Raw genomic sequence first — 25324 nt, 5'->3', positions numbered from 1 at the left:
GATTCTTTAGCAAGAATTCTTTCAAGTAATCCCACAAGAAGGCAATTTTATCCTTAATCTTTGAACTCATTGATCTTAAATTGAGAAATTGATTAATTTCTTTAACTAATGAAGAAAAGGGAGAATATGCACAAGTGCTTTCTAATGTTCCTGGGCCATTCCAACATGCAAGATGTTCATTACTTATCTATTGAGTTCCCAAGTTCACATTAACTTTTTCAGCTGTCACAATACACAGTCTCAAATTAAACTTTCAGTCCACTAAGATCCCCAGATCTTTTCAAACTATGCTTCCCCATCTGTGCTTATACAGTAAGTATAATAAGATTTCACATTTAGTTCTATTACATTTGGGGGGCTTAATGGTCAAGCTGGTCAAGATCTTTTTGTTAAGTTATCTTTCTAACACTGAATTCTGATAGGGAAGATAGAAACATCAGTCAGTCACATCATTAAACAAGCATTTATTAAGCACTTAGTATGTACTAAGGCCTCTCCTAAACTAAGCACTGGGGATACAAAGAAAGGCAGAAGTTTAGTTCCTTCTTAGAGAAGATACAATGCATAAATAACTGTATACATACAATAAGTACATATATATGTATATATGTCATTATATGTAAATGGGAAATAATCTCATAATAAATAAATAAATGAACAACCAACCAAACAAACAGCAGAGAGGGACATCTGAGGAAGGTGGGATTTAAGCTGAGTCTTCAAGGAAGCCCTGGCAGGTGAGGGGGAAGATTCTTCCATGCATGGAGTACTAAGAGCAAAAAAGTACATACATACTAACTGTTGTAAAAGTCAGTATGTTCCATTTTTTGAGTTGTATGTCCAAGAACACCAGAAGAGTTCATAAGAAGAAAAGTTTTGTTTTTTGTTTTTTTTGTTAGGGGGATCATTAATGGAAATATTTGGGCTGCCCTTTTGAAGGTATGATTTTGGAAAGTATAGATCTTCCCCATTCAAGTTGTGAGCTTATTAAGAGCAGGATCTGCCTCAAGAGCACAGCACAGTGCCTAGAACATGTTATTGGTCAGTCATTTCAGACATATCTGACTGTTCATAACCTCATTTGGGGATTTTCTTGGCAGAGATATTGAAGTGATTTGCCATTTCCTTCTCCATCTCATTTTACAGAAGAGGAAACTGAGATAAAACAGGGTGAAGTGACTTGTCTAGGGTCATACAACTAATAAGTGTCTGAAGCCAGATTTGAACTCAGGAAGATGAGTCTTCCTGATTTCAGGCCTGGAATCCATTATCCACTGTGTCACCAAACCACCCTATAAGGCAAACAATAGGCACTTAATAAATATTACCTTGTTGTAGCAATTGAGTGCTGCATGATACAGGTGGAAGGCACTTGGGAAACCACCCAGAAAGTACAACACATGTGCTTTATTGCTTCACTTGTACCCTTACTTCCAACCATATTTCCTTTTGGTCCGAAGTGCTAAAGCTCATTCTTATGGAATAATATATGGAGGTGCATGTATCATTGGGAGGCATGAGAAACAGTGAGTGGTCCCCAGATCATTGGGCCCATGCCTAGGGCTTCATGAACACCCAGTGAGACAGGCAGCTGTTCCCTTTGTAGAGCTGCATGACATCCCAGGCCTGGAGGGTGATCCTCAGAGATGAAGGTGCCTTGGGAGTTGTAGTTAAGAGTTATTTTCTAATTCTCAGCTGAGTGCCGTGGACACTCAACCATTCTGTCCTTGTTAGGTTTGTATTATCTCTAACCGCTGGACATATCAAATAACACAGTAAATGGACTATCCAACAAAAAATGGCACTGGCTGCTTAATTCCTGAAGAGTTGTTGATAATTGCTGTGGAGGTTGGTATAAATGGGCTCTCCACTGGCAAAATGGCCTCGTAATTATAGGCTTGTGGGAACAATAAGTAGAGGATAAAATATAATTACACTCTTCATCAGAGTAAAGTGCACTTTAAAATCATCATCTTTGTCTCTTGACAGGAAAGACTGGGGAATAGAGAATTTTATATCTCCAACTTTGCTCCGGAACATGCGAGGCAAAGATATAAAAAAAGCCATTAGCTTTCATATGAAGAGGAATCAGAGCTTACTGGAGCCGAGACAAAAGGTACAGTTTGTTGTTATGTCTATCATTGAGACCTATGTAAACATGATAGGATTTTTTTAAATTAAATTTTTCTCAGATTTCACTTAAAACTCTAAAAGATTTCACATACAATGAACTTGGAATTGAAAAGCTTCAGGTTAAATACTATTGCTGACATGAACTGACTGAACATGATCAGGTACAGATAGTATACAGTACCTAGAGTTATAGAATTCTAGTCAGGAGAATCTGAATTCAAATCCTACTTCAGACACACTGTTTAGCTAGGTGACTTGGGAATGTCAACTTTTCAGCCTCAGTTTGCTCATCTGAATAACAGGGAGATACATGGATTTTTTCCCCCCTTTTGGCCTGATTTTTCTTGCACAATATGACAAATATGGAAATATACTTAAAAGAATTGCACATATTTAATCTATATTAGATTGTTTGAAGTCTTGGGAAGGGAGGAAGTAAGGGAAGGAAGGAGGGGAAAATTTAGAACAAAAAATAAATGTTGAAAACTCTCTTTACCTGTATTTGAGAAAATAATACTATTTTAAAAACAAGGAAATATCTACTTTACAGGGGTTTTTTTTGTAGAGGGTGTCAAATAAGAAAACATATAAAGAACTTTGCAAACCTTAAGTACTTTTTAAGTTCTGTTATTGTTGTTATATGATTATGATGAGATTCATAATCATCTTTTAGCTTTTAGACACATTGCCTCTGTTTAGACTACTAGTTCGGACATTGTCTGATGTGTCGTTCTGGGAATCTTTGAATGTCCCCTGTGTGAAATAAAGCCCTTGGGCATGTCCAAGAATTGAAATGGGAATATGTTAAATCCTCTAGGCCTTTCTAGTTCTCAGAATGGCAAAATCCTCAGAGTCCTTGGGGTTGTGTTTATATTATATAAGCTGAGACAAATGGCCCCTGGGATTACTGTTCCTGTTATAGGCCACACGAGTCTGAAATTTCTTGGGGTTGCTAAAATGCCATTCCATTCTATTAAAATATTAGCAAACAAATTTAATCACATGCCTATGTTCTGGGAAATATCAAATCTGAAATAGATAAAAGCAGGAAGCATAGTGGAAAGAAAGCCATTGCCCTAGCCAAGGAATTTTCCCTTTCTACTTGTTTCTCTATATTCTAATCTTCCTAGTGCTTTTTCAGAGGCTGTATAATTTTTTTATTATAATAAATATATTTGTTTTTAATACACATTGCTTGGGAGAGAATCATGTTGGGAGAGAAAAGTCAGAGCCAAAGGGAAAAACCGTGGGAATGGTAAACACACACACACACACACACACACACACACACACACACACAGAAAAAAAAAGAAGTGAACATAGAATATCTTGATTTATATTCAGTCTCCTTAGTTCTTTTTCTGGTTGCAGATGGCATTTTCTGTTCATAGTCTATTGGGATTGCTTTGGATCTCTGAAATGCTGAGGAGAACCAAGCCTTTCATAGTTGATCATTGCACATTCTTGCTATTATTTGTACAAAGTATTCCTGGTTCTGCTTGTGTCACTCAGCATCAGTTCAGTAAATTTTTCCAGGCCTTTCTAAAATCAGCTTGTTCATCTTTTTTTTATAGAACAATAATATACCATTATTTTCATATACCACAACAAGTTCAGCCATTCCCCAGTTGATGGGCATCCACTCCTTTTCCAATTCTTTGCTACCTTAAAAAGAACTACTACAAACATTTTTGCACATGTGGTTTCTTTTCTCTCAGAGGCCGTATAATTGAAAGAAGGTATGGTGGCTGAAATATACCCCTATAGTTGTCCATGGTGCTTCCTCTCTGGAATGTCTTCTCTAGTTTAAGATTATAATTTCTCCTCCCATTTTCAGATGCATATTTACAAAAGAAGAGTCTCAAAAATATACTTTTTCTTCCTTTCAGTGTTCCAAAATTTCTCCTCCCATTTCAGATGCATATTTATAAAAGGAGAATCTCAGAATATAATTCTTCCTCCTTTCAGTGGTCCTCCTTAAGTATAATGTCTTTAGAGTTCTTTCAGAGTAGTTCTACTCCTTTGTATCAGTGTCTAGTGGGATACCTGGCTTGATATTTCCTGCCTTTAGCAAGGGTTCCCTAGGTTATGAACAAATAAGTCCCATGAATAGTTTGTATACTCCAGAAAAACTATAAATGACAAAAACAAAAAATAAACTATAATGTATAGGAAGATAGGAAAATTCATAAAACTGTAGAAATCTTCAGTCAAAAGAGATTTGGATTTCCCAGAGTTGAGGCTAGCCACAGTTGATATGCTAAAAACCCACTGTCAGTATTCTAGGGGAAACCTTTGTGTGTACAAACTAAACCATGTGTTCTACTTACACAAATCAGTCACAGTGAAACCATTAACTCTGAAATATGAAACATTTTAAAAAGGAAAAGCAAAAGCAAGAACAAAATGCAGTCTGTTCATAAATCTTGACCGCAGATACAACCTTGCAGGAACCTAGCAGTGATGTGCATGTGGGCTAGGAAAAGTTACAATTCTACTACACCTGGAGTTCTGTGATTTCTTGAGGAAAAGGTCACTTCCTGGGCAAGACTTTATATCATTATAAATAAAGAATTAGTAAATTTAGATAAAATGCCCACCCTGAGCATTGAAAGCAGCCCCTGAGCAAGGTCATTTTTGGTTGTCACTCTTCATGGTCCTTTTTGGGGTCTTCTTGGCAAAGATACCAGAGTGGTTTCCTTCTCCAGATCATTTTAACAGAGGAGGAAACTGAGGCAAACAGAGTTAAGTCACATTGTTAAGTCATATGTGAATGCTTGAGACCAAACTTAAGCTCAGGATAGCTCCTCTTCCTGACTTCAAGTGCAGCCCCTAACTGCAAACCCTGAGCAAACATAGCCCTCTTTGAAGAGAAGAAATCACAGGACTTTGTTCTGAAGTAGGATTAGGGAGAGAGAGACTATTCAGAAGTTGCAACCAGTTACTGATGGAAGAGTAAGCTGCATCAGTAACCTGGATCAGAAGAAAGCAGGAGGTGGGGATAAAATCCTGTGATCTTCTGTGATTCTGTGAAATTCTGTGATTATTCAGGTAGATGTGCTCCTGAATCAGTAGACTTGTTTCTGTTAACCATCTGAGCTCAAAAAACAAAATCACTACAGTCCTGTAACCTTACAGTGCCCTTGGTCAATGGTATCAAACTCGAATGCAAACTACTAATTGGCTGGCAGAATATGAACTTAGAAAATCATAAATTAACATTATTCATGTTGTATAGTGTTTAATTTACTTTGTCACGTATTTCCTATTTTCATGTATTAAATGTAATGTATTTATGTAATAATGTATTATTAAAAAATCTTATTCAGGCTGTTCTGGGGAATATTGTGGCTACATTAGGGTCAGCTTGAGCCTGCTACCTCTGCTCTGTTCAAAACTAAAATTACAAGGGGATGTAGGAAAACAAATAGCATAGCAAGATGGGAAATATATTTCTGGGCTGACTCTGTCCTTTTTTGTGAGTATGCTACAAAACCAGGGGCAGGAAAGGGGGGAGGTATATTGCTGCTAGGAGTGCTGGGTCTACAATCAAGAACACTCATCTTCCTGAGCTTAAATCTGGCCTCATTTATTCAGGCTATGGGACTCTAGGCAAGTCATGCAATCTGTTTGCCTTTGTTTCCTCATCTGTAAAATGAACTGCACCAAACCACTCCATTGTCTTTTTCCAAGAACATTCCAAAATAGAGTCAACAACTACAATGACTGAGTAACACACATATAATTGCATACATCGAAATATACTTCTCTTATACAAAGGACAGCTTTGTAAGTAACAAGTTGAATTTATAATATACTTTTTTCTTTTTTAAAAATTTATTTTTAATACACATTGATTTATGAGTCATGTTGGGAAAGAAAAATCAGAGCAAAAGGGAAAAACCATGGGAGAGAAAAAAAATAGAAAAAAAGAAGTGAACATAGCATATATTAATTTATATTGAATCTCCATAGTTCTTATCCTGGTGTAGATGGCATTTTCTGTCCAAAGGCTATTGGGATTGTTTTGGGAAAGATCTCAGTGAAGATCTGAGAAGAATCAAGCCTTTCATAGTTTCATAGGACTTTCATAGGACATTCTTGCTATTATTGTCTACAATGTATTTCCGGTTCTGGTTGTTTCACTCAGCATTAGTTCATGTAAATCTTTCCAGGCTTTTCAAAAATCAGCCTATTCATTTTTCTTTCTTTCTTTCTTTCTTTCTTTCTTTCTTTCTTTCTTTCTTTCTTTCTTTCTTTCTTTCTTTCTTTCTTTCTTTCTTTCTTTCTTTTTTTTGCTGAAGCAATTGGGGTTAAGTGACTTGCCCAGGGTCACACAGCTAGGAAGTGTTAAGTGTCTGAGATCAGATTTGACTTCAGGGCCAATGCTCTATCCACTGCACCACCTAGCTGCCCCTTGTTCATCATTTTTTATAGAACAATAATATTCCATTATCTTCACATACCACAACTTAGCCGTTTCCCAACTGATGGACATCTATTCATATAATATATTCTTAAAAGCCAAGTTATCCATAATAGAGATTCATGACTTTATATGCAATCTTTTTCTTTTGTTATGTTTTGTATGTGGAAATACTTATTACTTGGTTAAGTTTAGAACAAATACTTTGGAAAAAATTTTTTTAAATGCTCTGTCTTTTAAATGTTTTATGTATTCAGAATTCCATCTTTTCTAGGAAGTCTTCCCCAACTTCTATTAAATATCAGTTAATTATCTTCTGTTTATTCTATATATAATTTGTTTTGTATGTGTTTCCAAATTTTCCCTATTGTAAGCTCCATGAGGACAAGAATTTTTGCTTCTTTTTGTATCCCCAATGCTTAGCACAGTGCTTAATAAGTTATTATTGATTAACTAAAAAATAAAAAACCACATTGTACATTTTCAGTGTGCTTGTGCAGAATATTTAGCTAGAGGCTATCCATCACAGTTTTCAGTTTCCCTTTGCAGCTCCTCGGTAGTGAGCTTATTTTTATGCTTTTTCTCAAATTCATTCAATTCTGTTATAAATTTTTCAATGCATTTTCAGATATAGTTTGGGTTGAGGCAATTTGTTCTTTTTAAAACAATCTTTGTCTCTTTTATTATTCAAGCAACTCATATCTGCTGCACAACTGCGTCTGAACTATCTTCAAATCCTTGGAGAACTGAAAACATATGGGGGAAAAATTTTTAATGCCACATTAATGGTATGTATTTATTTTTGGCGTAGGCAATTTCATGGAATTTGTGTAGATAATTGCATTTTAGGCCAGATAATGCATGGGATTAAGCATTCAGTAGAAAACAGAAATGGTGAAGTTGACGAAAATGGACATAGTTTAAAAGTTCATTGGATCCTGTATTTAGAGCCAGAAGCAGAATCAAACAGAGCTCATTGAGTTCAACCTTACCTTTTTGCACCTAAGGAACTGTTAAATGACTTGCTTTTCTGTCACAGAAGTTTATAAATGGCAGAATTAGGATATAAACTCCATTTTCACCTTTGTACTGTGTTGCACATAGTCTTTTTCTATTACAAATGCTGCAGAACAAGGAGAAAGGACTCATTCATTTTTCCATTTTGTCATCCATGTACTACACTCATTTTCCTGAATTCCAAACCAGCCTCAGACACTTTACTAGCTGTGTGATGCTGAGCAAGTCACTTAGGAAACAGCAAACCACTTCAGTATCTTTGCTATGAAAATCCCCAAATGGAGTCATGAAGAGTTGGACAAGATTGAAACAATTTGTACAATAATAAAATTATTATGTTATTATTGTGAGGATTAAATGAGATAGTACTGGGGGATTTTGTTGTTTATTTTTAATGTGAAAACTTTTATAGAAGACGTGAGTTATACTTTATATAAAATAAGTAACATTTTAAAAGAATGAAGTCTTATAGTTTTTTAATTGGGTATCATCGTTTTATATATCAACCCCCCCCCAATTGAAACCTTAATCCTAATGCCTTCCTTCTATTATCTCCAAATTACCTTTTATATAGTCTTAATTTATCTCATATATACATATATAATAGAAAGATATGTATATGTATATATGTGTATATATGTATATACACACATACATATATATGCACATGTATATGTGTACAACTCTAAGCACCTTAAGAGCAGGATCTTTTTTGTTTTGTTTTATTTTGCCTTTTTGGGGGTATCCTGAGGGGTTAGCACAGTACCTGACACATAGTAAGTACTTAAATATTTGATTGGCACTTGAAAACTCCTATACCTGGGAAAGTCACTATTACCTGAGGCCACCTGTTCCCATTTTGGGCCACTCTGATTGTTAAGAAATTCTTCCTTATGCAGAGCTAAGTAGCCTCTCTGAAACTCTTTTAAAAAAATTTTTTAAATGCAATTTTATTTTCAGCTACAAATTTTCTCTTTGTCTCTATACCTTCCCCCCACCCATTGAAAAGACAAAAGCTATAAACCATCACAATAAATATGAAATCATAAAGGACAAATTTACACTTAAGCCACATTCTAGAAAAGGTAAGGAAATAATATTTGTAAAAAGCTCTTAGAACAGTGCCTGGAAAATAATATATGATTAATAAAGACATATTGCCTCTCTGTAGTGTTCCTAGAGGCCTATGCTTCCATACAGTCAGAGAATTCGCTTGGCCATTCCTAGGAAAGTGTTCTTTCCAGCTCCAAATCGGATGTAACCTCTTCCTTGAGATACAGAATGTTTGATGACCAAAATGATGAGAACCTTTTGTATCATTTCTGTTCCCAGTGCTGCCTCTGTTCTTGGGCAATCAACCACACAATTATATCATCATTATAGACAGTAATGGCTTACATGATCATAGCAGTACCAGCAAAACATGATTGTTTTTTCCTTTTTAGCACTGTTCTTGAAAGCAAAAACAAAGCTAAAATGACCAGAATTACAGAAAGAACTTCATTTGTTTGTGAGAATACTGAATACAAACATTTTGGTTAATGTTGTATGTTATTTTTACACTGTGTGAAAATAGAATCAGTTCAGAGGGACCTGAGAGACTATATATTTTAAGAACTTGCTATATTTGCTTGGAATCTTGGATTTTTTTAAAAAACTATTACAGGAGAAATAACATTCTTTGAAAGAAATAAATTTCAATACAGTTTAGGGTTTTCTTTCTCTAAAAGTTTTTTCAGTATTGTTCTGGGCTTTTTGCTCACATGAGAAAGCTTATTCTCTTCCATTTAGTATCTGGAGAACAAGGATATCCAAGCTTACAAAGAATAAATAATTAGAGACTACTTTTTAATCCAAATGTTTCCATGTTTGAAGGAACTAAACTATCCTCATCTGTGAAATTGGACAAAGATCAAAGATTCTTTTTGTGTAATGGATTTCCTTGGCAATTGGTGAAAACTGGGACTCCTTAGAAAAGCAACCTTTTTTTTTTTTAAATACATAGAATTACAATGGAAACCAATTATATTGAAACAAATTATGTTTTCTTAAATTCACCTGGCTAAATTCTGCAGTAAGGTAAGTGCAGTAGAGAAATAGCCCTTGAATCAGGAGGACCTGAGTTCAAATTTAGCCTTAGTCACTAATTAGCTGAGCAAATCACTTAATCCCAATTCCCTCCACAAGAAATAAAAAATTAAAATTCATAGATCCCAGGCTAAAACCTACTGAATGGGATCATCTCAAAAGGCCCCTTCCTATTTTACATTCTATGTCCATAATTCACTCTTAAGCTTTCATGATTTCTAATTAGTGATATCCTGTCAATATCCAGAGTTGTGAAGTTCATACATGTTTCCACTTCTGCTTTGAAACTTTCCAGCTATCTGAGTCTGGGTAAATTATTTAGTTTCTCAACATCACCACACAATTCCCTAAAATTATGAAATTATTGAACAGATAGTTTTCTCACCAGGAGTTCCCTATACCAGATCTAGTTCTTTATAACTCCTCTGCATTGTCAACCGTCCTTCTCCTCCTGAACAATAATAATAATAACCAGACAAGTTGTACATAGTCTATCAAATACCATTTTATTATGTGTGTGTTTTAATCTCAGGTCAAAGCCAGATGACAAGTATACAGAGAAAGATTTCATTATAGCTTGGTTAGATGAAAGGATATAAACCAAAGGCATGATGTGGTTTGATTTTGTGTTTTGTTCTTTAAGTTGTGAGTCAATGGCTAAGCTACAAATTGTGGAAAACAGCACATGAAAACAGTTTAATGCTGTAATCAAATAAAATATAGAACAGTTTATCTAATACATTTAATGCCATGCATAATCATTTTTCTCTGCCACAGTAATTGGACATAAATTGGCAGATGTTCATATAAATAACTCCAATTAATATTACATTTGAACGGATAAATCAAGCATTTCAGGAATCACTTGTATAGAAGTGACCTAGTGGAGCAGAAAGATGTTCTGAAGAGTTCCTGAATCCAGAATATCATAGCCAGCCCTTCCTAATTCTCCATCTAATTAGATCATGGGCATGGAATAGGGAAGGGGGGTTTTCTTTGGCTAGGATCTAAATAACAAACCCTCACTTTCCCTACCAACTTCCAGTGGGGATTGGTTTAAACAGACTATTTTCTTTACACGTAAGGGAGACAGAAGGAGAGAATGGAGTTTTTGGTAGAGTCGGGGAGAAGGAACAAGGGCCACTTTGGATCAGAGGAACCCTAAGTAGAGGGGAATTGAAGGGAGAGGAATGGAGAAAAGGGACATCAAGAAGTAGAAGAGTAATATAAGTACAGAAAGAGAGCCATCAAAACACAAATTTTACCTACCTTTTATTTCCTGACTTCTCCCTCTCTGTTTCCCAAATCCTTGAAGTATCAAGACTAAGGTGGAGAGGGGAAGGGGTTGGACAAATCAACCCCTTCTATACTCACTTCTATACTCAATAGTGCAGGGTCTAACCTAGTCAGGAAGACCTGAGTTCAAATTTTATGTCAGATACTCATTGTGGGACCCTGAGCAGGTCACTTAAGCACATTTGACCTCAATTTCATCATCTGCAAAATGGGGATAATCCACCTTTCAGGGTTGTTGTCAGGGTCAAATGAGATAATTGTAAAGTATGTGCCTGGCACATAGTAGATGCTAAATAAATGTGAGGTATTATTCTTATTCTAAAAACCTTTGTCAATCTCATTACTACTTAAGAAGCAGATTTGTATAGGGTATGTTATATCCTGCTTGCTCATCAAGAGCTTGTGTTCCTGAGTCTTTTTGTTTCTTTCTAAAACTCTATAATTATTGTTTTTTGTTATTGTCTAGGTTTCTATACATAGGAGAAGTGCAGTTCAAATCTAATCTCAGATACTAGTTATATGATCTTACATAAATCAGTTAATGCCATTTACCTCAGTTTCCAGATCTATAAAATGAGTTGAAGAAGGAAATGGCATACTGCTCCAGTATCTTTGCCAAGAAAATCCCAAATGGAGACACAAAGAATCAGAAACAACTGAGCAACAAACTGACCCACTGAGGATTTTATGCATTGTCTATTAAAACTCATATACTGTGAAAGGTGCCATAAAAACCTGACCAGATAGGTGATTGTGGGTATTTTTCGTGAAAAGCATTACCTCCTTCCTAAAACAGCCAATTCCTGCCCTTGGGTTAATTGAAATACAGTTAGCCTTCTTATTAATAGTAATCAATGTTCCTATCACCAAAAAACAAAAACAACAAAACTTTGAAATAGCACAAATGTCAATTTGAAAATTAGATATTTGAGAAATATTTTATTAAATAAAAATAAATGATCTTCCTTCCTTTTTCAATCTGATGTGTAATCTCCTGGAGAAAGCTGATTCTGCAATCATCTATTCCTCTTTAGTTACAGGATAGAGAATCATACATTGCACTTCTGGTTGGAGCCAAGTATGGAATCAGCCAGATTATTAACAGTAAACTCAACATCATGTCAACACTGGCAGAATTCTCAAACATTAGCCAAGTCGAGCTGATGGAAGAGTCGGAGAAAGTGAGCATGGTCAAAATTTATCTTCAGGATGTCAAGGTAACATATCAGAGTTCCAGAGCTTGTCCCCACAAATCTTCTGTGGAGAAGGAATATTACAGCTTTAAGATTAAAAATAATTTGTACAAAGATAAAATAAAAGATGAAGAATCTATGCCCAGCAAATGTATCCCACTGTCCACTAGTCATAATATCAACTATGCCAAAGTCTAAATGTTATGGTTGGGGAAATTGTTGTAGTTAAGGATGTTATAGGAACTGAAGTTGGGAGATAAACTTGGATTACTTTTGAGGGAAAAAAATACTTTTTTGAAAAAAAAATCAAGCCTTTCACAACTTCATTGTGAAGTAATCCAGGCTTCTCAAAAGCCACTATTTTAGAAATCCTAAATTTAAGATACTTTTTTTTCCAGCACTCAGAGATGACACTTTTACTGTTCTTTCTCCTCTTGACTTTTTTTTTTGTCCTTCCCTTCTCTTCAAATGACATACTAATTGTAAAAAGCTCTTAGCCACATAGTAGGTATGTGAATGCTTCTTCCCTGCCTCTCCCTCTTCTCACTATGTTGTCTTCTGATTCTGATTTAGTGATCCAAAAGAAATCATGCAAGGAGAAGTTAGGGAGTGGTAGGGATAATGGTTGGGTTGGGAAGGGGCCATTACTATGAAGTATTTGTAGTAAGGCGTTACCCTGCAAACTTTCACACTTTCTTCCCCCCTGTCTCCCCATCTCTACCACAAGAACTCTATGTTCATCCATTTCATTACCAATGTGGCAGTGGATAATGGCATATATTGACTATACCAGTTTATGGCCTATGCGTAGATGTTGTTGTTCTTTTCTAAAAATTCTCTTGTCCTTATATAAATATTAGATCTTGTTTTATCTTTGAAGCTTCTCACTCTGTTGCTGGAGTCTAATAGTGCTAAAGACCTTGCCTGCCTCATTGCTGGTTACTATAGACTGTTTGTTGACTCAACTGCCTCCATATTCCTCTGGGGTAGAAATAAACAAGTTCATCGGATTTCTGCTGAAGAAGGTAAGACTGTGGGTCACTTGGAACAATCATAACAACAGGGTTGTTTTTTCTGGCCTTGAAGAGAGTTATGATTCAAAATGTTATGATGTGTATTAGGGCATAAAAACTTCACAACCAAATGCAGAAAGGCAGAAATAATAAATGCATCCTTTTCAGATCATGATGCAATAAAAATTATGTGTAATAAAGGATCATGGAAAAAACAGACTGAAAATCAATTGGAAACTAAATAATCTAATCCTAGCTAATAAATAATTATCTAATAAAATAATCTAAGCATGAGTGGATCAAACAACAAATCATAGGAACAATTTCATCCAAGAGAATGACAATAATGAAACAACATACCAAAACTTATGGGATGCAGCCAGAGCAGCTCTTAGGGGAAATTTTATATATCTGGATGCTTACATAAATAAAATAGAGAAAGAAAAGATCAGTGAATTGAGCATGCAACTAAAAAAGTAGAAAAAGAACAAATTAAACACCCCAATTAAATACCAAATTAGAAATTCTGAAAAAAACTTTCAAGGATTATGTATATGCATAATACATATATAAATATATGTAAATGTATTTATATATGTAAATATATTTATAATTCATATATAAATATATATGTAATCATTGCAATGTATCTTGGTGAGATAGGGAAGGCATTAGCATCTGTAGGATTCAGGAAAGACCGGGATGCCTGAGTTGCATCTTATGTATGCAGGAAGACATGTGAGGAAGGAATGCATTCATGCAGGCACCTAGGTGACACAGTAGATAGAGCACTGGGTCGAGAGTCAGAAAGACCCAAGTTCAAGTTGACCCTAGACATTTATTAACTATATGATCCTGGCCAAGTCACTTAACCTTATTTCCCTTAGGTTTCTCATCTGTAAAATAAGCTCGAGAAGGAAATAGCCAACTACTCCAGAATTTTTACCCCAGCAATTCCAAATGGGGTTACAAAAAGTCAGACAAAATTGAATTAAAGACATTCCAATGCAAAGACATGGAGATAGGAAATTGAGATCCATGTGTAAGGAAGAAAGAAGGTTAGTTTGGCTAGACATTAACTGCACACACACACACACACACACACACACACACACACACTAATTACTGTCACTGGAAATGTAGATTGAGATGACAGGAAATATAGATTGAGATGAAGTTGTAAAGGGCTTTATTTTTTTTCTCAAAGCTATTTTATTTTTCCCAATACATGTAAAGATAGTTTTGAACATTCATTTTTGCAAAACTTTATGTCCCAAATTTTTCTCTCTCCTTCCTTCACCTCCTTCTCCAAGACAGCAAGCAATGTGATATACATTAAATATGTGCTATCCTTTTAAACATTTCCATATTTTTCATGTTGTGCAAATAAAAATCAGACCAAAATGAAAAAAAAGAAAAAGGCAAAAATACTATCCCTTAATCCACATTCAGTTTCCATAGTTCTCTCTCTGGACGTGATTGGCATTTTCCATCCCAAATCTATTGAAATTGCCTTGAATCAAACATTGTTGAGAGGAGCCAAGTCCATCACAGTTGATCATGTGAAGAACTTTAAAAGCCAAATAAAGTGGTTTGTGATTTAATCTAGAGGCAATAGAGAGCTATTGGCATTTATTGAATAGGGAAGTAACGGATCAGACATGCACTTAAGGAAAATAATTTTGGCAAGTTATTAAAGGGGGTACTTGGGACATATTGGGATGTTGTTGCACCTGAGGGCAGGCAAAGGGTGATGAAAGTCAGAATGAAGGTTTTAGGAACAGCAGAAAGGCCAGTTTGGCTGGATCATACATACATACTCATGTGAGGGGGGGGGGCAGTAAGAAGGCTAGAAAGGTAGCATAAGACTAGAGCTTTAAATGAAAAACAAAGGAGTTTATAGCTGATCCTAAAGATAATGAGTGAACATGGGATTGATATGATCAGAACTTTACTTCAGCAACTGAGAAGGAGGATCCATGAAAATAGGTAAAGGTGATGATCTGGCTGCCTGATTGGAGTAGTAACTCTATCAAAGAAAAGAAGAATGAATACAAAGAGACATTGCAGAGATAGAAAAGACAAGATTTGGCATCTGCTTCCATATGTGGGGTAACCAGTCAAGGGTGACATCAGTCACAAATCTTTGGTGACTGAAAGGATGGTGATGTCCTTGACCAAAACAGGAAAGATGAAGAACAAAGGGTTTGAGAGGAAAGATAGCAGAGTTCAATTTTTCATTACTGCTGGGATTAGTAATGAATATTTAATTTCCTTCAGAAATCTTATTTAACCTTTGGGGCTTAGGAGTAGGGACAATAGGAGAATTCTGGGAGAAGGGGTCCAAGCATGTGATGTCATCAGTGCAGATAATTTTCAGTATGGAAATTTCTTCTGTTAATACATATTGGCAACTCATTGGCTCTAAAAGATTAGCTTGACCTTTGTAAAGTGACTAATGATAATTAATAGCCAGCATTTAAATACTGTTTTAAGATCTGCACTTTTTTTGATCCACTCAACCCTGTGAGATAGATGGCATTGTTATATATTTTCATTTTATAAAGCAAACTGAGGCTGAGAGCCTAGTACAAAGCTAGTAAGAGTCTGAGATAGATCTCAAACTCCTTTCTTCCTAACTCTAAGTCTAGCTCCTTACCCTTATAGCACCCAGATGTATGGTCATCAGCTTGCCTACATTACAATTTACCTTGAGTCAGATGTAATTTAGTAGATGGAAAGTCAACTTTGCAATTAGGAAAATCTGGGTTCAAATCTCATCTCTGTCTGACACATGCATCTGGGTTCTCTTTGCCCTGTTGTCCCACCCCTTCTCACTTTCCTCTGGGGGAAAAAAATCACATAATGGTTATTTATACCTTAGTTTTAATTTAAAATAGCATACTGTACCCCAAAAAGCATCTAATTTGAAGCCTTATCGTTTATTTTAGAATGAAAGACTTTTTCTCCTGGAATTTCAGGTTTCAGTAAGGCAAGTTAAAAAGATATTTGGGAGATTTTTCTGTACCCTCTGAATCCCATCAGATTGACCCGGACTTGGATACTGCCAAATAGATAGTACAGTGAATTAGGAGTCGGCAAGACCTAAGTTCACATCTTGTCAAAGGCACTTATAAGCTCTAGGCAAAGTTTTTCTTTTTTTTTTTAAACTCTCGGGTTCATTTTCCTCATCTCTAAAATAGAGATAATAATAGGATGTATCTACCAGGATAGTTAGGAGGATTAAATGAGATAACGCAAGTAAAACATTTTACAAATCTGAAAAGCACCACAAAATGCTACTGTTTATAGTATATATTCTCTACTTCAGAGATTAGTTTGTTACTTTCAGGGATCCATCAGCTTGGATGGGGGAAAAAAGGACACCTGTATTTTCATTTACCTCTACATGACATGAATATTTCCTTTTTATTTTACAACATTACTCTAAGAAGGGGATTTTATCAGACTGCCAGAGGGGTACATAATACAAACAGGGTTAAGAATCCTTGTTGTACTTCTTTCTTGCAGGTTACGAATCCAGAACCTGCAGTGACTCAGAGGAATCCTCGGAAGTTGACTCTTCCCTGGAGTTCCTTTCAGACAGACACCTGGTGAAATTTGACCACATAACACCCCTTTGTGAAGAAGAAGAACAGGACATGCTCAGTGAGCAGAAAAATGTGAGTGTCACCCCACCTGAGGCTGAGAAGAGCACGTGCAATGGAGTTAACAATGTCACAGACAACATCTCCGAGGGCTCTGATTCGGCCAACACAGAGAGCAGGGGCTGCAAAACCAGTGGCTCCAGTGATTCCATGGACGCCCTGGAAGAGGATGACTTAGACGCCTGCTCCTCCAGCAGGCCTGAGTTTTTCCATTTTCACACACCCAACTTTAAAGAAAGTCTGGATAAAAACAAACCGCCCCATTCTCTGGACATGAAGGAAGAAAGAGGACAAATTGAAACCGATGGCTTCCTTTGCCTCCTGGAGTTATCCCAGAGGGCCAATACTGAGCTCCAAAAGACCGAGTTCTCCAACTATGCAAGTGACCTTAAATCTAGCCCAGGAAATGATCTGAATGCATCCACAGTGGACCCCAGATTATATGACAGCAGCAGCATGGAGTATTACAATCTGTGTTCTAATGTGTCTCCTGCCAGCATACTGAGCAACAGCTCTGAGAGCAGTTCTTCTCGGAATGGTCCTTCTCGGCCAGTTCAGGACAAGAAAATCTGGAAAACTGTTTCAGCCTCAGTGGTAGAATCTCTTCTTTTAACTCCTTCCCCAAGTTTTGAAGATACCAGCTCAGATGACGAATTTTATGATGCAGCTGATAAACTGACACCCTCAGAGTCCCTCTCAGGTGTGCTCACGATGGTTATTTCTGTCAAAAATCGATCCTGGAAGAGTTTGAACATGGCATGAATCAGGGAGTACTTACTAATTAGTAATGGTACCAAAAGTCTTAGGAGTGTTCTAGGGTTTCTCAGTGGATAAAATTGGGGGCTTTATGAATGTATTTTTGCCAAATCCTATCTATCTCTTTACCCATAATTCTCCTTTACTCCAAGGGCATACATGAAGGTACTTACTAATTAGTAATGGTACCACAGGACTTAGAGGTACTCTAGGGTCTCTCGGTGGAAAAAATGGGAGCTTTATGAATCTATTTCTGCCAGATCTTGTCTTTCTTTGTCCATAATTCTCCTTTACTCCACGGGCATTCACAAACACCCCCACACACCCACATATTGTTCTAAAGGATCTCCCAGAATGTTCATACACACACACATCAAATGATATTAAATAACAAAACAAAATTAATGAATTAACGTTTAAAATAGTTTGTGAATGTAAAATGAGTAAGTCGGGGGTAGCAATACCTAGTTCAAAATCTGACAAACTCTCAATGGCCATTCTCTTTGCCAAAAGATAGGTTTATTTAGGAGAAGAGGTTATAGACAAAATAGGTAAAATAGACACCAGGAATGGCAGGTAGGAAATTGATTTGCAAAGAAAATCTTTCAAAAGTGTGTAGGGGGTCATCCCTAAACAGGATGAAGTTTAGGAGACAATGCTGAAGTTTTTGAGCCCATTTTGGAGGCCAAATCTAGAGACACTTATTATACTTAACAAGTATAGAAGCTGCTTAGAAGCTGGGAGTGAAATACAATGGTCAAAGTTTGTTACATCATAGGGGTTCCAGGGCACAATAGGAGATTAGCATGGGGTTAGTATGCTTCTTACTGGGGGCATACTCTCAGTATGGTTAATATTTTGCTGCTGTCCATTTACCCCAACAAAGTTTCTTCCCAAACAAATGGGGCCCAAAGTCCTTCTGGATATAGGGTGATGACCTTATTTTCTGAAAGTAGTTCCTTCTGGAAATGAGTGATGGAGAGATGAATCATCCTACAAAGTCCCAGATTGTAAGAGTGATGAGCTTAAATTGAAGGTGGGCCAGGAGTTGATTGAAGCATTGAAGCATCCAGTGGGGTTTTAAGTCAGATCCCTGAAGTTGGTTGTTACAACTGACTAGTGCTGATTATTTGAACTGAGCAAAACCTAGAAGAAAACAAACCTAATAAGCAGAGGTTAGGAAAGCAATTGATCTAGAGAGTATGATCAGTTTCTTTACCTTCCCTGAAAATTCTGTAAATATCTAGTTCAGCATCATCTCCTACAATACAGACTACCCTATTAAAAAAAAAAAAAAGCAAAGGGATTGGGGATGAGTCAAAGATCTGTTTCCAGGGACCTCTACCAAAAACATTCTAAAGAATAAAAGACTCATTTAATGCCTGATAATTGATTAGAAGTGGAATGCCAAAGAAGGAGAGAAGCCAAGATCCCTACAAAGGAGACTGCTTTGGGGAACTGGGATATTTAATTCAAAAAGCAATTTTTAGAAAGGGGATCCCACCAGAGGTATCCACATAACCTAACAGATCTCACAATAATTCAGAAGCAGGACTTTGAAATAGAGAGATAAGCCCAAATTTCTACATGAGGCATTATGGCAACTCTCTCTTGCCAGTCTTTTAGTCTACTAGTCTTTTCCTAGACATGTATCTCTCTTCTGAACAGGTTGGAGGGGGAAGTTTAATAGCATTTTCAGGAGTAATTTAGGCACAGACTATCATGGCTTGGGCAAGTCTGATAATCCTGATTAATAGTTTCTCCTAGCTTATGATCAGTAAAGATAGATTTTACAAGAGACTGAAGGGCATTGTTTGTAGAGAAGTTTTCACTGACTTGTCTGAGCTGCTCTGAGGGAGTTTTTTAAAACCACCCAGAGCAGGGGAAGAGTATATCCCCTCTCTTTTGCAAGGGCCTGTTGTAGGAATTGGGGAAGTAAAAAGGCAATGTAATTCAGCAAGCCAATTTCCTATGGCTTGATTTTGTACATATCAAAAAAATTATAAGAAAACATGCTAGTATCACAGGATATACAAGACAAGCAGATACTATTCCATATTAGCTTAAATAGAATTGACTTTTTGCAGGATGTAATAAAAAATTACATTTCTTAAACTAGTTGCACTAAAATTCTCTACTTTAAAATACATTGCATGAGAACAACAGCTGGGTCTTACAAATGGTTGCATTTGTGAACCTAAATGGTCTTACATTTTGAAAGGATTAGAGATCTTATACAAACATATTTCTAATAAGATATATCTCTAGTAACAGGCAGATGACTAGGCCAAATATTCACTTACTCAATGATGGAAAATAGTCATTTGCCTAATGATTACACATTTTCAGATAGAAAACAGATTTTTATACTTGCATTTTTGCTTATAATTTTTAAGATGATCACTTGTTCTGAATATAGAAATTTGCTATAAGAGAAAAAAAAAAAGCAGGGACATGATTACAAGACAAAGCATCCTTAGTTATTTGACTTTAGATCATAATCTGTTGACAAACAAATATGTAAAAATTCCACCTCCTAGCTATACTTAGGAATTGTCAGGTGGGAAACATTACTATACAAAGGAACACAAGTGGGAAACTGACTCAGAAGGATTGGCCCTTAAGCAGAGACTAAAGTTGTCTTCCCACCTTTTGCCTAGATAGACCTCCAACTATAAATTCAGGATGGTACTTTAAAACTTCTTTTGAATGGTGGAATACTGATTTAATGATCTATCAGACAGTCATACCCAAATTCAAAACTCAAAAGAAAATCAATTACAATCCCAAGAGATTATCTGTCCAATAGCCAAGTCCCACATCAGAAGTTTCAAATATAGGGGCATTGGATAGAGCACCAGCCCTGAAGTTAGGAGGACCTGAGTCCAAATCTGGCCTCAGACACTTAATATCTCCTAGTGGTGAGACCCTGGGCAAGTCACTTAATCCCAATTGTCTCAGGAAAAAAAAAGTTTCAAATTTAAAAAAGAAGGCTTACAAATCATTCTGCATAAACTATTCTCAGTGCTGATAGTGGCAGGCATGAGGCATTGTCATAGCATGCTTTCCACATTCAGATGAACTTGAAGGGATTTAATTTGCCCAGCATTGTGCAGAGTGTGTAGATAAATATAGATGCAAAAAAACAAACAAACCAACCATAGGGGTTTTGTCAATACTATTCATTAAATGTTAATTTGTTAAAAACAGATGTTAACTATATCAGAAGTAATCATTTTCAAAGAATTTGCAGTTAATCAAACCTAAAAAAAAAATCTAAGTTTTTTTTTTAGACGTTCCTTGCATTACTGAGCAGTAGAATTCTTGATACAGTATCTTATCTAAGTAGACTTTCAGAATTATGTTTTTGCTCTTGAAACAACCACAGACTTGAAGAATAAAAACAAATATTCAGCTATTAATACCTTGTAAACATAAGCTATTTCTTTCAATAACAGAAGCAATTTAAAGTTAAAGAAATTCCATTTAACTGGCAAGGGAGCCCAGAGAAGGGCTGAGCTTATTGCCTTCCCATTCCAACTATCCTTAGGCTTTTGTGGATTGTATTCTTTGGTACCTCCCCCCACTCTTTGATAGACTGGGAGAAAGGCGAATTTATGCCTCTATATTCCAACTGATCTAAAATAAAACCATGAAATTGTGCAATTTTTAATACCCATTTCAGATAACTCCCAAAAATTCTAGTCAAGAAATTTTGGAAATAATAAATAGATAAAAAAATGAAATAATAGCCAAATTGTCACCTGTATTTTCTTTCTTGTATGGGATTTTCACATTTCCTAAGGCGATGATCTTGATAGTCAGGTTTGAGTTTTTTTCTTTCACTTCCTCCAAACAATGAAGGGGGAGGAAGGGGCTAACTGATCCAAGAATAAAATCCATTTGGATAAAGTCTTTACTATGTCCTCCCTTCCTACACACAGTAGGAACCAGTTTTAGGTTTTAAAATCATCAGTTTCTGATAATTCAAGAGAATAATTTATCCCAGCACTATAATCTCTGAATATTTACTGAGAAGATTCAGTTAATGGCCACCTTTTTGTTAAAACACAAGACAACTCTAAAATTCAGAATATAGGTAATAACTAAACAATTTTGAGCAAAAACTTTCACAAAACAAAACTCTTGTCCCGTAGGGCTGACAGAACTTTAAAACATAGTTCATACAATTTTTACAAATTGCACAGTATATAGTTATAGAAAGCATTGTAACACCTTAAACATAGTTCATTTAATTAGGAGTTACAAACATGTGAGTAAGTTTGAGTAAGTTACCAGAGAACTTTATTTTACTATCCAGTTTTTGCTTACATCAGATTTAAATTTCTAGTAGTAATAGTTCAGTATTTGCACTCAAATTTCTAAGATCTTATACCTAGAATAAACAAGTTTACAACTTAAGCACACACTGCTTAAGATAATCTCATCCAATTGTCTCAAACAATTTTAGCATCAGAATTCATATTTAAACACACACAGCCCCCAAATTTAAAGTGTCAGAAAACTGCCCTTCCAAATTACAATTTTCTATTATTTCCATTCAAGCCTTCTGCAGTTAGGGTTGAAGGAAAGAGATTTCCTATCTAGAGCTATACATAGCTAGGGAAGACAGGATAATGTACTAGAATGGTGGATGGGGACTCAGGAGATCAAGATATTTGTTCCCGACAAGCATACTTAACTAAGGATGACCAAAAATTTTTTCTGTAGTGCTGAGACTACAACTTTTTTGTAATCATTGTTGTTCTGGTACATGATGTATAATGTCTAACTTTGTCTTGTACTTTTCTTCCTTTACATCTAGATCATAGCATGGTTCCTACTGAGGAATGGAGTGATCTGGGGTCTAAAATTAAAAAGAGAGAGAGCTCAGAAGGTGGCCTGACTCCAAGACCACAGAAAAGAGAGCACAGCAGAAGAATGGGGGTGAAGAAATATGCAAAGACCCTGAGAAAAAGAAGGTCTTTTTTACAAACTGACTACACATCTCAGGTTACCTTTCCTTTGGCTCCATCATACTCCCTGGAAAGTGTCGACCACATGTGCTACTATGAACGGGAGCCCTGTCTTTCCTTTGTCTCTCACTCCCCAACTGTGTCATCATTACAAGACATGCAAGGAGAGCCCGGTCTTCTTGAAACTAAGGCCCTTCACTTACTGACTCCTCCAAGGGAAAACAAAAGTAAAAATCACTCCCCAAATTTAATGGAAATGGAACCGGAAACAATGGAGACCAAATCAGTCATAGATTCCTTCGTTTCTTCCATTTCAGCAGTTCGCCTCAGGATTGACCCAGAAAATAAAGAAAATTCTAGTGTTGCTCCTTTGACTCCAAGCAGTGTCCCTCATCATCTGTCTTCAGATTTGTGTAAACAAAATGACCCATCAGATCCTTCTGAAAAAACCTTTCAACTTCACGATGGAAATAGCAGGGTTTGCCATGATCAAATGGCAGGGACTCAGAAGTGCTCCTCTGACCCCTCTAACATTCTTCCAGGAACCAAAGACAATTTGACAATCAGCCTGGAACAACAAGAAGTAGCAAAAGGAATCCCAGGGGTCAATACAGAATCACAATTTGAAATGGGATTCAGGAACCCAATACAGGAAACAATCCAAAAATGCTCAGAACCTTTGTTTTCTTTGGGGGATCAATCTAGAAATAATGACTGTGTTAAAAATTCAGGAGGGGAAGTTCCTTTTTCTGCTATCAAAAACCAAGGAGGGGAAGGACTCATGCAACCTTTTTTGGGAAGTGGCCAAGAGACAGGTTTTCCTATCTGTGATATCAACCAGAACAGTGGTGTTTTATTTCAGGAGGAACCCAGAAAAATTCTGGATGAAGACCTAATTACTGTTACAGATAAAAAGGCCTTAGCTAATGTTCGGCTGCCTTCTGAGATCAATGATCTCTCTGGTGAGATAGCCCCTCTCTCCAAGAGGCAGGCATTTGGAACAGAAATGAACAACCAAGGATCACTATGGCACATGCAAGAAGGCGGCAGAGAAACAGCCCTCCTGGTTAATACAGACCAAACCAGCCTCCCCGAAGAGCAGGAGCTATTAATGTCAGAGAAGCATTTAGAATCCCATGCCTTTACTGAGCCCCTGTCTGTTTCATCCGGCTTGCAGACATTTCACAAAGGGAGTTCTGCACCTGAGCATCTTGACAGTGAAATGAAGGGAAAGGTGACCCCTAGTGTTGTTCTCATACCTGTGGATTTTAACCAGGGGCAATCCCTGCAGAATCCACCTTCGTGTCCTCTGGGAGATGCTTTCAGGCAGGGAACAGATTACACCGTAAAGAAACTGAAATGTCCCAACTATTTTCCCAGTGCACGAGGTGATATCTTAGAAATGGAAAAGGAAAGCCTCAGTATCATGCCTCCTTCTTCAAAGAAACCTCTCCTGTGTTTTGTTCATAAAAGCAATCCTGATGTTTCCATGAATCACAAGTCAGATTGTCCTTTGGATTTTGCAGGGGTGAAAGACATGATCTTACCCAAAATGGGGATGGAACAGTGCAGCTGTCAGTTATCCTATGCCACTTGTTTTCGTGGCTCAGACCCTGAGATGGATGATGAGAATTCCGATTTGGAAACACCTCTCTCAGCCCCTCTCACAACTCCCCCTTCCTCGGGTAGCCAATCCTCTATGCACTGGAGACCCGGGCTCACCAGAAGCAACAGCTGCAGCAGTAGTGTGCCCCATCTAAGGAATAACTGCCTCTGGTCTGAATATTACACCAAAATTGAAAACCAATTGAAAGCTGGACTCTGCAGATCCCCAGATGGTTTTTGCCAGCTCCTGAATCACGTGGTAGAATTACAGGATATTTTAGAACGGTTTGGAGGAAATGGGAACAAACACCCCCAAGACAAATGTGCCTGGTACTTTTCTGAAAACAGGAATAGTCTCTGTACAGGATCCCAGAAGCTCATGTCTAGCTGTCAGCATGTGATTAAAATCAACCAGTCCCCGGAAGAAATGCAGAGTGCTGTGCAAGAAACTTTCCGAAACCTTATCCAGCTGATGGGATTGTGCTTCCAGTTTACAAACTGTGGCCGCTGCGTGAGGACGCACAAAGATGTAATGGTGAACCTCAAAGACATTGTTTGCGCCTACTATCAGTTTGCCCAGGCAGCAAAGCTGACCTGTGAGAGAGGCTATCGAGATTTAAGTGTAAAACTGTTAGCACGCCAGTGCACTGCCCTCACAGCAGCTGTATTCTGCCTCACCCAGAAGTTCCGGGCGTCCATGGCCCTATGACCGGCACCCCACTAGCCCAGTGACATCTTATTCCTTGGTCATGTCCCTCAGAAATAACCCACAAGTATTTACTGTCTAGAGAGCTATCACAATAAACACCTTGATGTTTAACAGCAGTCTCAATCATATGTGTCATGAGAGAGCCATTGGCCATATTCTTTTATTGGGAATCGAAGGGGGGAAAGGGAGGTGTGTGGTCAGTTTTCCATGATGTATTTTTTCATGTCTAGAGGGAGGTAGCTGGGATATGGAATGGGGGAGCCAGAGAGGAAGATAGTTTCCAGATGAATGCCAAATTCTCCCCAAAAAATAAAAAGGAAATTTCAGACTTAAGATTTTTAACATCTCTGTGCCTCAGTCTTTTTTCATCCATCTATAAAATAAAAAGATTGGATTTAAGTGACTTCTGAGGGGCTAAGTCTAAACCTTATGGTCTTATATAAT

General features: G+C 36.9%; 1 protein-coding gene across 1 annotated transcript in view; it reads left to right on the top strand.

The window, feature by feature from the left end:
* FRMPD1 (FERM and PDZ domain containing 1) overlaps positions 1 to 25003 on the top strand; it is a 130630-nt gene extending 105627 nt beyond the window's left edge. Inside the window, exons 11-16 of the mRNA XM_051995959.1 lie at positions 1990 to 2116; positions 7252 to 7347; positions 11995 to 12177; positions 13034 to 13178; positions 16698 to 17534; positions 22416 to 25003. Of these exons, the coding sequence (XP_051851919.1) occupies positions 1990 to 2116; positions 7252 to 7347; positions 11995 to 12177; positions 13034 to 13178; positions 16698 to 17534; positions 22416 to 24880 (3853 nt within the window). The 3' untranslated portion in view covers positions 24881 to 25003. The remainder of the gene's footprint in view (positions 1 to 1989; positions 2117 to 7251; positions 7348 to 11994; positions 12178 to 13033; positions 13179 to 16697; positions 17535 to 22415) is intronic.
* Positions 25004 to 25324: the final 321 nt, after the last annotated feature.

This window comes from Antechinus flavipes, chromosome 1, assembly GCF_016432865.1.
Source record: "Antechinus flavipes isolate AdamAnt ecotype Samford, QLD, Australia chromosome 1, AdamAnt_v2, whole genome shotgun sequence".
Lineage (NCBI taxonomy): Eukaryota > Metazoa > Chordata > Mammalia > Dasyuromorphia > Dasyuridae > Antechinus > Antechinus flavipes.
The sequence above is the reverse complement of the archived record's forward strand: the minus strand, read 5'-3'. Positions and strand labels throughout refer to the sequence as shown.